This window comes from Crocodylus siamensis, chromosome 9 (assembly GCF_052110815.1).
Source record: "Crocodylus siamensis isolate JL-2025a chromosome 9, ASM5211081v1, whole genome shotgun sequence".
NCBI classification, from domain to species: Eukaryota; Metazoa; Chordata; order Crocodylia; family Crocodylidae; genus Crocodylus; species Crocodylus siamensis.
This window is the reverse complement of record NC_143403.1, coordinates 15844778-15857686: the sequence shown is the minus strand read 5'-3', so window position 1 is coordinate 15857686 and position 12909 is coordinate 15844778. Positions and strand designations below refer to the sequence as shown.

At 41.4% G+C, this 12909-nt stretch overlaps 1 protein-coding gene across 2 annotated transcripts in view; it reads right to left on the bottom strand.

The window, feature by feature from the left end:
• GARRE1 (granule associated Rac and RHOG effector 1) overlaps positions 1–12909 on the bottom strand; it is a 105159-nt gene that overhangs the window by 46945 nt on the left and 45305 nt on the right. Inside the window, exons 1-2 of one of the 2 annotated variants that reach the window (XM_090063032.1) lie at positions 8902–8923; positions 5032–6349 (exon numbers count right to left, since the gene is read on the bottom strand). In XM_090063032.1, coding sequence (XP_089919158.1) covers positions 5032–5526 — 495 coding nt within the window. In that variant the 5' untranslated portion in view covers positions 5527–6349; positions 8902–8923. Of the gene's footprint in view, positions 1–5031; positions 6350–8901; positions 8924–12909 lie in introns of those variants that run through there. The other variant, XM_090063030.1, reaches the window with a different exon arrangement.

Here is a 12909-nt window from a genome sequence, read left to right as displayed (position 1 = left end):
TTCTACTTTTACACAACTGGGAAAGCATAACTGGGAAGTACAATTACAGAAACAGATAATACTTACTGCTGGACAAGACAAAGACAAGTTTAACTTTTCACTTAAAAAATAAGTTCTTTCCTGTAGTTGAAGACCTGGCTCCTAGCTATTTTTACATTTTCCTTTCCTCAGCAGGTTTGTTAATAATTTTGGAGGTGGTCAATCTGCACACAGCCTTTTTGCCCATTTGTGAGGCCAGATGGAACCAGCTAATACAATTACAGAAACAGATCATACTTACTGCTGGACAAGAGTGTACAATACCCTCTCCCAAAAGCACTTTTGGAAGGTAAACACAACAATGTTCACTTTCATGGCATGCCAGTACCTCCCATACAATGCAAGCAGTTTAAAAAGGGAGTTTGTATGACCCCAAAGTAGAAATCAGTGGGAAGACATCAGTCTGCTCTTACACAATGGAGGATTACCTTCTTTCATTTAGATATACACATGATTTAGACCCTGTTTGAAGTTATGAGTGTTTAGTGTCTCACATCTGAAAGCCAATATGAACACACACATTCACATTAATGATCAAAGATTCAGTAGAATACACAGCAAGACAGTTTTAACATGCTATTGACAGCTATTACAAATGTTAATTGTTCCTTACACGTTTCTTCTAAATTAGCGTTAGGACTGCTTGCTGACTTCAAAATAGCTAGTAGTCATCATGTTAATTCTGAAGTATAATTGTAGAGAACAGGGGCTCAGGCAACTTGAAAAAGAAAGCCAGTAACAACCAGGCAAGTCAGAGTATTTGCGTTGCTGGCAACAGTTTCTCATCTGGATAAAGCCAAGAGTAAACTACCTGCAAATCATGGAAGATGCAACAAAACAGACAAGCTGGACTTCATATTTACACACTAGGTAAAAATGCATCTTTTCATATTCAGTGAATAAATGCTGAGCAGAAGTTTTATTCAGACAGATTTTTTGTTCTCAGAACCCTTTAATTTTACACAAAATCTTAAGTCTTTTAATGTACAGAAAGAGAAAATAATTCCCATTACATTTCCATGTTGCAGCTCAATTTCAAACCTAATTATTTTATACCTCAAGTCCTGTTTCCCCCTTGTTTATGGCCAAGGTGAACATATGGTTCCTGCCATCACCAGAAGTAATAATGCAATACACCAGATCCCTGTAGCGAGACTGAGATTTACATTCAATATTCCAGCAGCACGCATTATTCAACTTCAGGTTAATCTGTGCGTTTTCCCTAGTTTCATTACTATACTAGTTGATCTCCATGAAGTTCCAGCTTTTAGTATTCTTTATTTTTAAATCAGTCAAGTGGAGTACAATTTCACTGCACTGTCCTATAGTACTAGGGCTCAAGAGCAGAAATAGAAACTTAAAATCATTTAAAGATGCACAGAAATTCATCTGGACTTCCTTCCTCTTTCAATACAATCTGTTCCTCACCAACATAGGCACAAGACTCCTCAAAATTCTGGTTTAATTGTTTGAAGAGGGGAGGGGTTCAATATTTGCAATTATGCAACTTAAAAAAAAAATTGGTATCTGAGGCCAAATAAGCCAAAACTAATTCCAAATCCAAGAGACCAGAACCATAAGGGGCCCTACTACCAGCAAAAATCCTCCACCTGCACCTGGGGCTTCAGATGTTTCCAAAACCTTTGACAGGCATCCTACTTGCAGGCCCAAGCCCAGAGGCTTGGGGTTCAGATGCCCCTGAGATTTGCTTGCCCTTAGCCATCAGGCCCTCAGAGCAAGCAAGGGAGAAACTGAAGCAACTAAGGAAGCCTGACAAATCTTGCATGTTCAGTTCAAGCTCGGTGTCTCGCCAGTAAGCCACCCAGGAGAAGTTACCCTTTCATATACTGAGGGTTACTCAATCTGAGTGAACAATCTGTGTTCTGCCAAAAATAACTTGTGATAGTAGGAGCAGCAATGACTACTGTAGTTAAGGTTGCATAACTGTTTTCATTATAACCCAAATCAGTCAATATTAATCAGGAGTTAAAAAAGCTCTCCAACACCAACTGAGTCTAAGTCTACTACCCATATAAAAAGCACACCATGCCCTCATTGAGTCTTCCCCCCTAACCTGCATTCAATTTACACTGCCACGCCTTCATTGTCTCTTCAAAACAAATCCTCCTCCACTCCTAATGAAAATTAATCAGTTCACACATTCTTATATTCTGGGTTTTCCCCAAAAATACTAAATCCAAGATGTTTTCTCACATGTTTCTGTGTTCTCCAAAAACATGTAAAATGCTGAATCAGTAAAGCCATTAGCTGTAGCTGTGTAGGTCTGTGAGCATCCCAGTGAAAATTAAACTTAGCCAAGTTGTGAGCTGTTAAAAATAGTGCGTCTTTGCATGTCTTCCCATAAACTTGTTGAGCAGTGAAGTTAATGAAGAAGGCAACAGCTAATTTAGCAGCTTTGAGAAAAGCACTTGCAGATGCATGTGGATTGAGGCAGACTTGGTAAAATACAAAGAGCTTACAAAGAGAGTTGCTGTGCCTCATACAAAGTGATCACTGATGAAGACAAAGCCCTGCTTCAACGTACCGCAAAGAAATACTAAACTCTAGAACTCTTGGTTCAGAGATAACACCTTTTATAAAAGGTTTTGCATTTATTTTTAAATCACACCAGCAGAGTTACCAAATACATCCACTCAATATATCTCAGAAACTCTCCAGAAACCAAAAGCATATCATCACCACTTCGGAGACAAACCCAGGGCACTGGTAGAAATCAACAGCTGTCCGCTTCCTATTGCTCACCTCGGAAATAAGGCAGTAGCCAGTTTAGCATGGTCCTAATCATGCACAAGAAACACACTTAAGACAGCCTGAAGGCAGCTCTGAACAAGAGCAATGGGACAGGGCATGATTCTCAGTAACACCCATGAGCTCATCATGGAGGCAGTCAGTCTAGATGTGTCCTAAAATTTGAGAAAACAATTTCCCCTTGCAGACCTCTTGAAGCACTGTACGTGGAGCAGGGTGCTCAGATACCGTCTGGAACTAAGTAAGAGTTGCATTCTTACAAACTTGGAAGCACTGTGATCTTCCAAGAAATTGGCAACAACATGCTCAGCTTTTGTAATCATTGTGCATATCTACTATGAGTCTTTAATTACATGAGTGCATTTTCCTCTCTAAAAACCATAAACTAAATAGAATTGTGTACAACTTTACACTGACAGAAGCGTGTTCTACCATGTCCAGCAGGAAAAGCAAATTCTACCAAAGTACATGGGAAATCTGTTGGCATAACCCACCAAATTATTCAGCTAAACTTTAAACTCAACTGCTTCAACCTCTGACACATCTAGATAAGGCAGTGTTGCTTCTAGAAACAAAGGTGTGTAGCATATTGGCACTAAGAAAACCATAATGACCCTGAGGCATTAATAATGTAGACTAGACGGGAAAAAAACAGAGCTCAAAGGAGGTTGCTATGTGCAACACCATGCACATGCACAAGGCAGGATCTTCTCTGGCTAAACCATCACAGTCAATTTGTACATAGTAGTCAATAACTACAGTGAAACCAATACAAGTATAAAAGCATGCTTTCAGATGCTTCACATTCCTATCAGAGGGTTGCAAAACTTTGTACAGCATATTATATTTCTTAATAAAATGTAATTATGGAATACAAAATGTATTAAAATGCATAAGCACAATGAGTGTATTAAGGTTGGAACATGCATCAAAATGATAACATATTGGTTTGTAATACAAACACATTACCTGAGCACCGGTTGCTTTTAAATTAAGGTACTACTTCAAATACTACAATTGGTCTCATTTATTAGAGCACACATTGCTAAATTTAAACCATGACAAGAGTCAACCTGATGAAGAACAAAGTGGCAATGCCCAGAAAACATGTCTTAAGTTAACTTGTATTGTCCTTAGATTAGTAGACGCACACATTATAATTTACGGCAAATTAAATACAATAGATCTCTGATACTTTTACGAGTTTTCCAATGCAAGAAAAGCAACAGTAAAATAGTTTAACTTAAATAGTACTGTTTTACAGAGCATAGTTTATACACAGGATTTTTTTTTTTTAAATAAAATTCATTTATTGAAGTTTGGTTTAAAAATAGAAAACATATTTGCATAATCAACTAGATTTTTTCTGTATTTTCTTAGTTTGCATATGATTCCATCCATTAAAAAAAAGCTAGATAGAAATCCTCTTTTGAAAACATTAATTTTTCCATTTTTCAATTAATTCCATTAATGAAATGGAACAGCTTTTTTGGAGCCAGCTGAGGGTATAGTTCCCAGAATACTGGGAAGGTTTATTTTTGGGTGGCGGTTGTACAAGGCTGGCTGAGTTCCTTTTTGAATTGTCTTAAGGCCGCTGGGATTTTGTTGCTGTGCTAGTTACATTTTAAGATGCTTAGAACCTTGCCCTAGTCATCTTTACTTTTCAATCTAATATAAATAAAACAACAATGCATGTCACCTTCAACAAGCAACAAACAAAAGATGGCACAGCTTGCTGTGAATCGTTAAAACAATGTTATTCTTAATGGAACAGTGATCCTGTGATCACTAAATAAAGCAAGCAGCAATATATATTTTTTAATAAATGCATAAAACATCGCCTAATTTATGATACAAGAAACAACAGAAAAAGACAAAATTGACTTTCTAGATTATGGTAGCTTAACTTCCATGCAAATCTTTTTTAAAGCTAACCGTTGGTACAGGAGAACATCAAAAGATGCCTTTTAACATACTCCAAAATTAAGCAATGCAAACAGCCTTATACCACTTTGTCCTCTGAAACTTTAAATGAACACTATACCTATACATATCTCCACACACGCAGACTCCCTTTCTTGGTGCGAGAAGTACTCCCCACCAAAAAAAACACATGCCGAAGGTAGAGTCTTAAGTACAGTGCAGATCTCACAAAAATAGGCCTAAGTAAAAGGATGAGAGAACTTCACCACATGCAAAACAGTATCACCTATGGTAACCTACCTCAATGTCCTGTAGGCTGAATTCCTTCTGATCTTTGAAGTTTGCAGCTCCAGCGCTCAGTTCCATCAGCATTTTTGCTATTTCTGGTTTTATTGCTGCTGTGAGTCGACTTGCTGCTTCCATGACATGTTCCTGCACGTCTTTCAGTTGCATAGCTGCCTTAGAATAGTGCGAGTTCCTAAATACGCTGCTGAAAAGGTCTGTAAGGAAAGTGCTCGCACGGCAAAACACATTGAGTGCATCCAGATACTTGGAGATTCCCTGCTGGATGTCTGCAATTGGAGTAGTATGGGACACAGGATGGTTGCAGCTGCCTGCAGCAGCTGAGGGGACCAAAGGGGATGCTGGGGTAGTAGATGCCAGCGGTGCGCTCAGGGTCCTGCCTAGCTCAGGCATTTGATACTGCTGGTGTTGCTGCACTTTTTGCTTGGACCCGCCAAGCAAAAAGCGCCGCTTATAGTCCATTTTACTTTCCTGTGCACTACAGCAATACATAAGTGAGCAGTTGTCCAAAAAACTCTTGGATTAACAACCTGTTGTCAGATTTCTTCCTCAAAAAAGTAGTTACGTGTAGTAATAGTGGAGGACTGCGTATGCAGGTTTCATAAAAGGCATTTCAAAAAGGCAAGCGTCTATATAATCTGTATCAGCTGTGAGAAAGGCAGCAGATTTGCTGACTCAGTATTTTCAATGTTCAGTGCAGCCCTGCTGCAGTTACGAACTGTCCTCAAAAAGCAAGCTGAAGAATCTCAGAAACGCTGTCTCTGGGTTGGTAATCTCCTCTACACACTAGATGCAACTAAGGAGCAGAAAAAGATTTCTCTCTTACAATTTCTTTGACAGCATGTTGTTGAGACCTGATGTTAAAGTTTATAAAAGTTATTTTTGTCAATGTAAATCATCTTTTGTTAGTAATACCAAGAAAGAAGTGGAACAAAACCACTGATCAACAGTGATTATAAAGCAGTGCAGAGGCTCTTCCCTTGAAAAAGCAAGACTTATGTCAGCAGATCAAATATCTTCAAGGTATCGTCTGGACAGATCCAGTCTGTCAAATCGGTTTACTTGTAGTGTCTCTTCGTAATACTGAAAGGTTAAAAAAAAAATCTGTCTTGTTTTCTGAAGAGACTTTGCAAGGACAAGTTATTAAAAATTTAGTGTTTATTATTGCAAGCCTTTGCCTCCCTTCCTTCTGTTTGTTGAGGTAGTTGTTTCTGTTGTAACCTTAATAAGTGGTGCTTCCAGATTGAGTTTGCCCTCAATTGTAAAGCCTGAACAAGAATGCACAAATGTATTTGTAAGGCCTCTAGGTCATTTCCTGTCAGGAAAAAAAAATAAAGTTAGAAAGGTTAGGAAACAATGAGCAGTTTTGTTAAGATTTTAACTCCTGCTGCATCCTGATATATTTTTCTTTGGGTAAGCTGTCAACAATACATCTGATCAAAAAGGAGAAGGATTTAAATTTTTTTGAAGGCACATTACAATTTAATACAATCAAATTAATAGATTCAGGACTACTGCATATTCTCTCATGACAGCTCTCATCTTTAATAAATAGTATCTTCTAAATTGCTGAGTTTGGGATCAGCAGATAACCACGGGTTTCACTTCACCAGTGTCAGCAACAGTAAAGGGCTGTGCAATAGGCAGGGCTCTAAGGTTTCAACCCATCACGTTGTCAGGACAAAAATTTTGTCAATCTAGCAAAACAATATTTATTAACTACACTTTTAACACAATATTTAACTCAATCCAATTAACTCAATATTTAAAGCAATACAGTTGCTGGTTTCCCCTACCAGAGTACACTTGTGAATGTGATTATGTAGAGCTACCACAAAATATACTATTGTTTTTCAGTGCAACTTCAACAGTCCCCATGCTGTAAGGAGTAGCACTTGAGTTATTCAACAAAGAACAAATATTCCTTTCTCTATGTGCCTAATTTAGTATATACAAGCCGGGTTAATATTTCAGAGATGTTTCCTTAAGAGCTAATCTTAAAATTAATTATTCTGCTTCAGTACCCAAATTCAACATTTCAATATGCACCGACTTCTGTTTTTAAGGAATTCTCCCAACAGCACTTTAAATGTCATGTGCTTAACTGGAAACTTTTAACTTGCTGGACAAGTTTAAAGTGCCCTGGGGAAAACTTGACTAAACGTCAGTTTTCCTGATAGCACATATATACAGACAGCGAGACAGCGTTGGTTATCAGTTTGTATGCAGGATACTAAGAAGTAAAATGCACTGCAGTATATTTGTCAGAATCCTGTAAGTTTTATTTATTTATTTGAAATGCATTACCAATAGCTATTTACTTTTCCCCAAAATTTAGGGGTTCTATTTGCTAAGGGGCCCAGAATTTCAGAGTACAACAGAAACATCAAGAATTATCACACCCAGTATCTTAAATAAAACTAGGAGAGACATTCAAAGGTCATGGTAAAGATTGCATTATTTAAAAAATATACAACATATAAAGTAATAACATCTGAAATATAAAATACAGAACAAATTTGTGTTTATGCAGCATATTTTTATGTATTTTGCTCAGCTTGAAGTAAGAAAAACAGGCTAATCGCTAACTTATTTTTAGGTAATTTCACTGTCATATCTGCATGGGTTAGCTTAAATTTAAACATGACGTGTTTACACTTTGCTGTTCTGAACCGTTTTTGTAGACAAGGAAACAATAATCATGCTCAGGAAAAAGCTTGCCTCCAAGAAGGGAACTGAGTTATAATTTAAAATCGAAATTTCACAAAAGGAAATTGTTCATTCTTCTTGATTTCTTACAACAGTTTGGTCATGGGTATACCCAAGAGTAAAAATATTCAATCGTGAGAACATCTGAAATTCCTATCACTCTTAGGGTCTCAGCACTCCTACAAGCCATACCATTTGTTATTCTTGACCTTGAGCATATATATTCACCATAATTAAATTTGCAACATAAATTGCGCAAAGTGATCTTTCCTCTGCCTTTTCCCTCTTACTTTTCTTTGAACTTTAATGTGGTTTTCATTCTTTTCTCATGCTACTTTGAGTCCATGAATCCAATGCAACTGAAAATCTGTAGCTCCACATTACAGCAGTTTGCCTGTATTCTAGCCAACTCTTGCCATTTAAGAGGGAACTCAAAGGATTTCATTATGTTGATGCAAGAACAGCACATTATCAGTCACAAATGTAAATGTGTGGTTCCTTCTACATTTTGAAGACAATGGTGAAATTCAAGAAAATCAGGCAGAGGAAGCTAGTCCCAGAAAAATCCAAAGTACTGTAAATCAAAATTATATTCTTTCATGTATGTTTTTATAGTAAGATGACTTTGCCTACATGACAATAATTATAATGGCATGTGAACCTATGCTACTAACAAATGAACCTCTGGGTAGATACCAATGAACCAACAAAGCTATCTTTGGTAAAAATCTCAATATTGTACAAAACATATAAAATATTGTTATAGCATTGAGGGCGTAGTTTTAAGAAACAATGTTATTTATTTAATATAGTTAATATATTTTAATAATATATTATAAATGGTAATAGCATTTTAATTTAACACTGTTAAAGTACAGTCTGAGAAAGCTGTAAGACAATATAGCTAAAGTAATACAGGTACCGATGTCTGAATTTCCCCAAATTTGAACAGCATTTATAGGAGCGGCTTTTCTTTTTATCTGCATGTACAAAAAATTATATGTACATGAGTTTTTCAATCCACCTGTACAAAAGAATCCTATGCAACTACTCCACAGAAAGCCTCCATATAGCAAACCTGACATTCTTGTTACAAACATGTAGTGTTAACCTTCTTGGTACAGTAGTTTAAAGCAAGAAACCAAAAAACAGACTTACTCTCCACAGTGTCACAACTATGTTACCAGTCATTCAAACCAATGAAGATGGGAGATTTATGAAGACGTAATCCCACTGTTTTAAAAAAGAATGGAAGCTGGGTGCCCTGCATCCCTTCGGTTTGATATTCGCTCCATAAAGGCTTAAACAAAACAGGTCTGAGTTGAATATCCAACAGATATTGCCTCGGTTTGTATTCTACATTCATAACTCCACCCTAGCGGAGGAAGAAAAGCTAATTCTCTTCCTGTAAGGTCCTGAATGTAGAAGAGTTTTGCTTTTGATAGTTAAACTGTATTAAGTTTGAGACTGACCTCACACTGCAGTCAAGCATGTTATCAATTTCCTTTCAGTGATTTCCACATATTACACAAGTAAGAAATTTACGGGCAAATCTAGTGAAATCAGTGTGTTATTCAAGTGACATTCCAGGCTTTAAAAAAAAAAAAAAAAAGACTCCGACTACTGTTCTAAAACTGTATATGAGGGTGTTCTCAATGAGGTCTATTATCCTCTCAATGCGTAGGCCATAACTCATACATAACGATGGAGATAATGTGAGAGCTAAACTTTGGAAGTTTCTTAAGAAACCCATCACAGTTCCCAAGGGTATGCTGTATTTTTCAATCCTTATCTATAACACTTGTATTTCTCAGTTTATGAATGCATTTACTAGAACATAAAAAAAAACCCCATCACAAAACCCACAGGTCTGAAAGTAACTCAGATCAATTTACTCTTCAAAAAAATTGGTAAGGGGTAGAGGAAGAAGGGAAGGACAGAGAATTCATTACTTTAGTCAGGAAAAACCTGAGCAAACAGAGCCTGCTATAAGGTCTACAGTTCAGCAAGCTACCGGAGGCCAGATACAAACCTTCAGTTTCCACCAGACAGATTGCAGCTCTCCAGACAGAAACTCAAGTTCTGCAGATGTTCAAGCTTTTTCCTCCCAAAGCAAAGATGGCTGCTCCAGGCACAAGTGCCTGGAGACTTTGGGTTTTGCCAGTAGGTCTCAGTAAGTGGATCTCTTCTCTGCCCAGCCCCTGGCCTGATTACCCAAGCCCCTAGAATCTCAGCTGCTACCCGCTTCACTTAGCTTTCTCTTTCCCTGGTTGGCCTGGTCCTCACAGAGTATCGTCCTGGCTCCTCCGTGGCTCCTTCACTCAGCCATCTTTGTCCCATGTCTCCACATGAATCGCACAGCTCTCCAGGGGAAGCCCAATTCTGGTCTGTCTTCCAGCTTGTTCTTAAATTTCCTGGCTAGCCCCAGCCAATGAGAGCAGGCTTCTCCTGGCACATGATCCCAGGCCTCCGGACGAATGCCCCTCTCCCAGGCCCCGGACTCATCTTCTGGGGTACTGGTGGCCACATGGCTTGCGAGTGCTAGGCACCTAATTTTTTTTGATGGGTGCTCAAGCCCTGGAGCACCCATGAAGTTGGTGCCAATGGCTCCAGGAGAAAAATAATCTGGGCACAACCCTGGTTAACTTGGTCCCAGGAAAATTTCTTCACGCTTTCCCTTTGCTTAACTCCTTCCAGGGACCATTAGGAGCACAGCTATAGAAAAGGCTCCCATGTCTTTGAGAGACTGGGGTCACTGGTCTATAGCAGTCACAGGTGGCAGCTGCTCCCTCTTCCTGTAGATGAGAGGAGTGGAGGAGCAGCCACCAGCCACTTCCACCTGCTTCTCACAGCCGCATACCATGCGAGAAGGCTCGATCTGCCATGTGGCTCCCTCTGCTCCACTCCTGGGCATTAGGAGCTGAGTGTGGGAAGCACTGCTTCCTGCCTACTTCCCCTTGATCCCCACCTCAGCTGAGCAGCAGGGGCCGCAATTGAGAAGCTAGTACAGCTAAGCAAGCCAGGCTCTCAACCCTGCTGTTTTCTCTTGCCTCCCCTCCATCACTCACCTGAGCAGCAAGAGGCAGCAATTTAAAAGTCCTAGGGGCTGGGAGCTGGACTTAGGGAAAGCCTCTGCACACCTGGCAACCAGCCCTTCCAGCTTCCTCTTACCATTGAGCTGACCCAGGGCAGTGCAGGACAAAGCAAGCTGTTGTGCTGCAATGGTAAGCCTTGAGAGATTTGCTGCAGTGGTGAAACATGTCTGCCTTGCCCCGCACTATGCTGAGTAAGCCCAGAGCAATGCAGGGTGAAGCAGGCTGCTGTGCTCCTGTGGCAAGGCTCCCACAGCCTTGCTATAGTGGACAAGTGGTCTCCCCCATCCCTGTACTCCTCCAGGTTAGTCTGGAGAAGTACAAGAAGTGGGGCATTTTCCTGTGGGGAGAACCAGAAGGGTTCCCACCACTGAAGAATACCCCCCTCCTGCCACTCTGCCCCTCCCCAACCGCCATCAGTTTTTTCTTGAGGTGGGAACTCTCCCTGGCTTTCTGTGGCACATACTGCTTTTCAGCAGCTGTCAACCACATCATAGCTTGCCCTCTGCTTTGACAGGGGAGAGGACAGGCTGTCATAGTTTCATAGTTTCTAGGGTCGGAAGGGACCTGAGCAGATCATCGAGTCCGACCGCCTGCCATGGCAGGAAAGAGTACTGGGGTCAAACGACCCCAGCAAGGTGTTCATCTAACCTCCTCTTAAAAACCCCCAGGGTAGGAGCCAGCACCACTTCTCTCGGAAGTTGGTTCCAGATCCTAGCCGCCCTGACATCTAACCTAAACCTACCCTCTGCCAGCTTGTGACCATTATTCCTGGTCACTCCTGGCAGTGCTCGGGGGAACAGTGACTTCCCCAATGCCTGCTGATCCCCCCTGACTAGTTTGTAACAGGCCACAAGATCCCTCCTTCAGCCTTCTCTTTTGGAGGCTGAACAGGTTCAGGTCCCGTAGCCTCTCCTCATAAGGCCTGCCCTGCTGCACCCGATCATGCGAGTGGCCTCCTCTGGACCCTCTCCATGCTGTCCACATCCCTCTTGAAGTGCGGCGCCCAGAACTGGACGCAGTACTCCAACTGTGGCCTGACCAGTGCCACATAGAGGGGGAGGATCACCTCTTTGGACCTGCTCGAGATGCATCTGTGGATGCATGACAAGGTGCAGTTGGCCTTCCTGACTGCCTCCCCACACTGCCGGCCCATGTTCATCTTGGAGTCAATGATGACTCCAAGATCCTTTTCCGCCTCCGTGCTGACAAGAGGGGAGTTCCCTAACCTGTAGGTATGGTGCCGGTTGTTCCTCCCCACGTGCATCACCTTGCACTTGTTTGTGTTGAATCCCATCCTATTCTCATCCGCCCACCCTTGTAACCTGTCTAGGTCTGATTGTAGCCTGTTGCTTCCTTCTAGTGTGCCCACGTCCCCCCACATCTTAGTGTCATCAGCAAATTTGAACAGGGTGCTTTTTACCCCCTTGTCCAAATCACTGATGAAGATGTTGAACAGCGCGGGCCCGAGGACCGAGCCCTGCGGAACCCCACTGCCCACGTCCTTCCAGGTTGAGAAGGACCCATCCACTACCACCCTCTGGGTGCGGCCCTCCAGCCAGTTGGCGACCCATTTGACTGTGTGGGTGTCTACACCACAGCCCCCCAGTTTCTTAATGAGAACGGGGTGAGAGACAGTGTCGAATGCCTTCCAGAAGTCCAGGAAGACTATGTCCACTGCTACCCCTGCATCTAATGAGCTGGTGATCTGATCGTAAAAGGCCACCAGGTTGGTCTGACAGGACCTGCCACTGATGAACCCGTGTTGGTTGCCCCTAAGCATGCAGTCCCCTGCTGGCCCCTCCTGGATGTGTGCCAGCATAATTTTCTCGAACAGCTTGCCTAGGATCGAGGTAAGACTAACTGGCCTATAGTTTCCCGGGTCCTCCTTCCTGCCTTTTTTGAAGATGGGAACCACGTTGGCCCTCTTCCAGTCCTCCGGCACACTCCTGAGCACCACGAGTGCTCGTAAAGTTGTGCCAGGGGTCTTGCAATGACCTCTGCCAGTTCCTTTAGAACTCTAGGGTGGAGATCATCCAGACCGGCTGACTTGAATATGTCCAGTGCCTCCAGA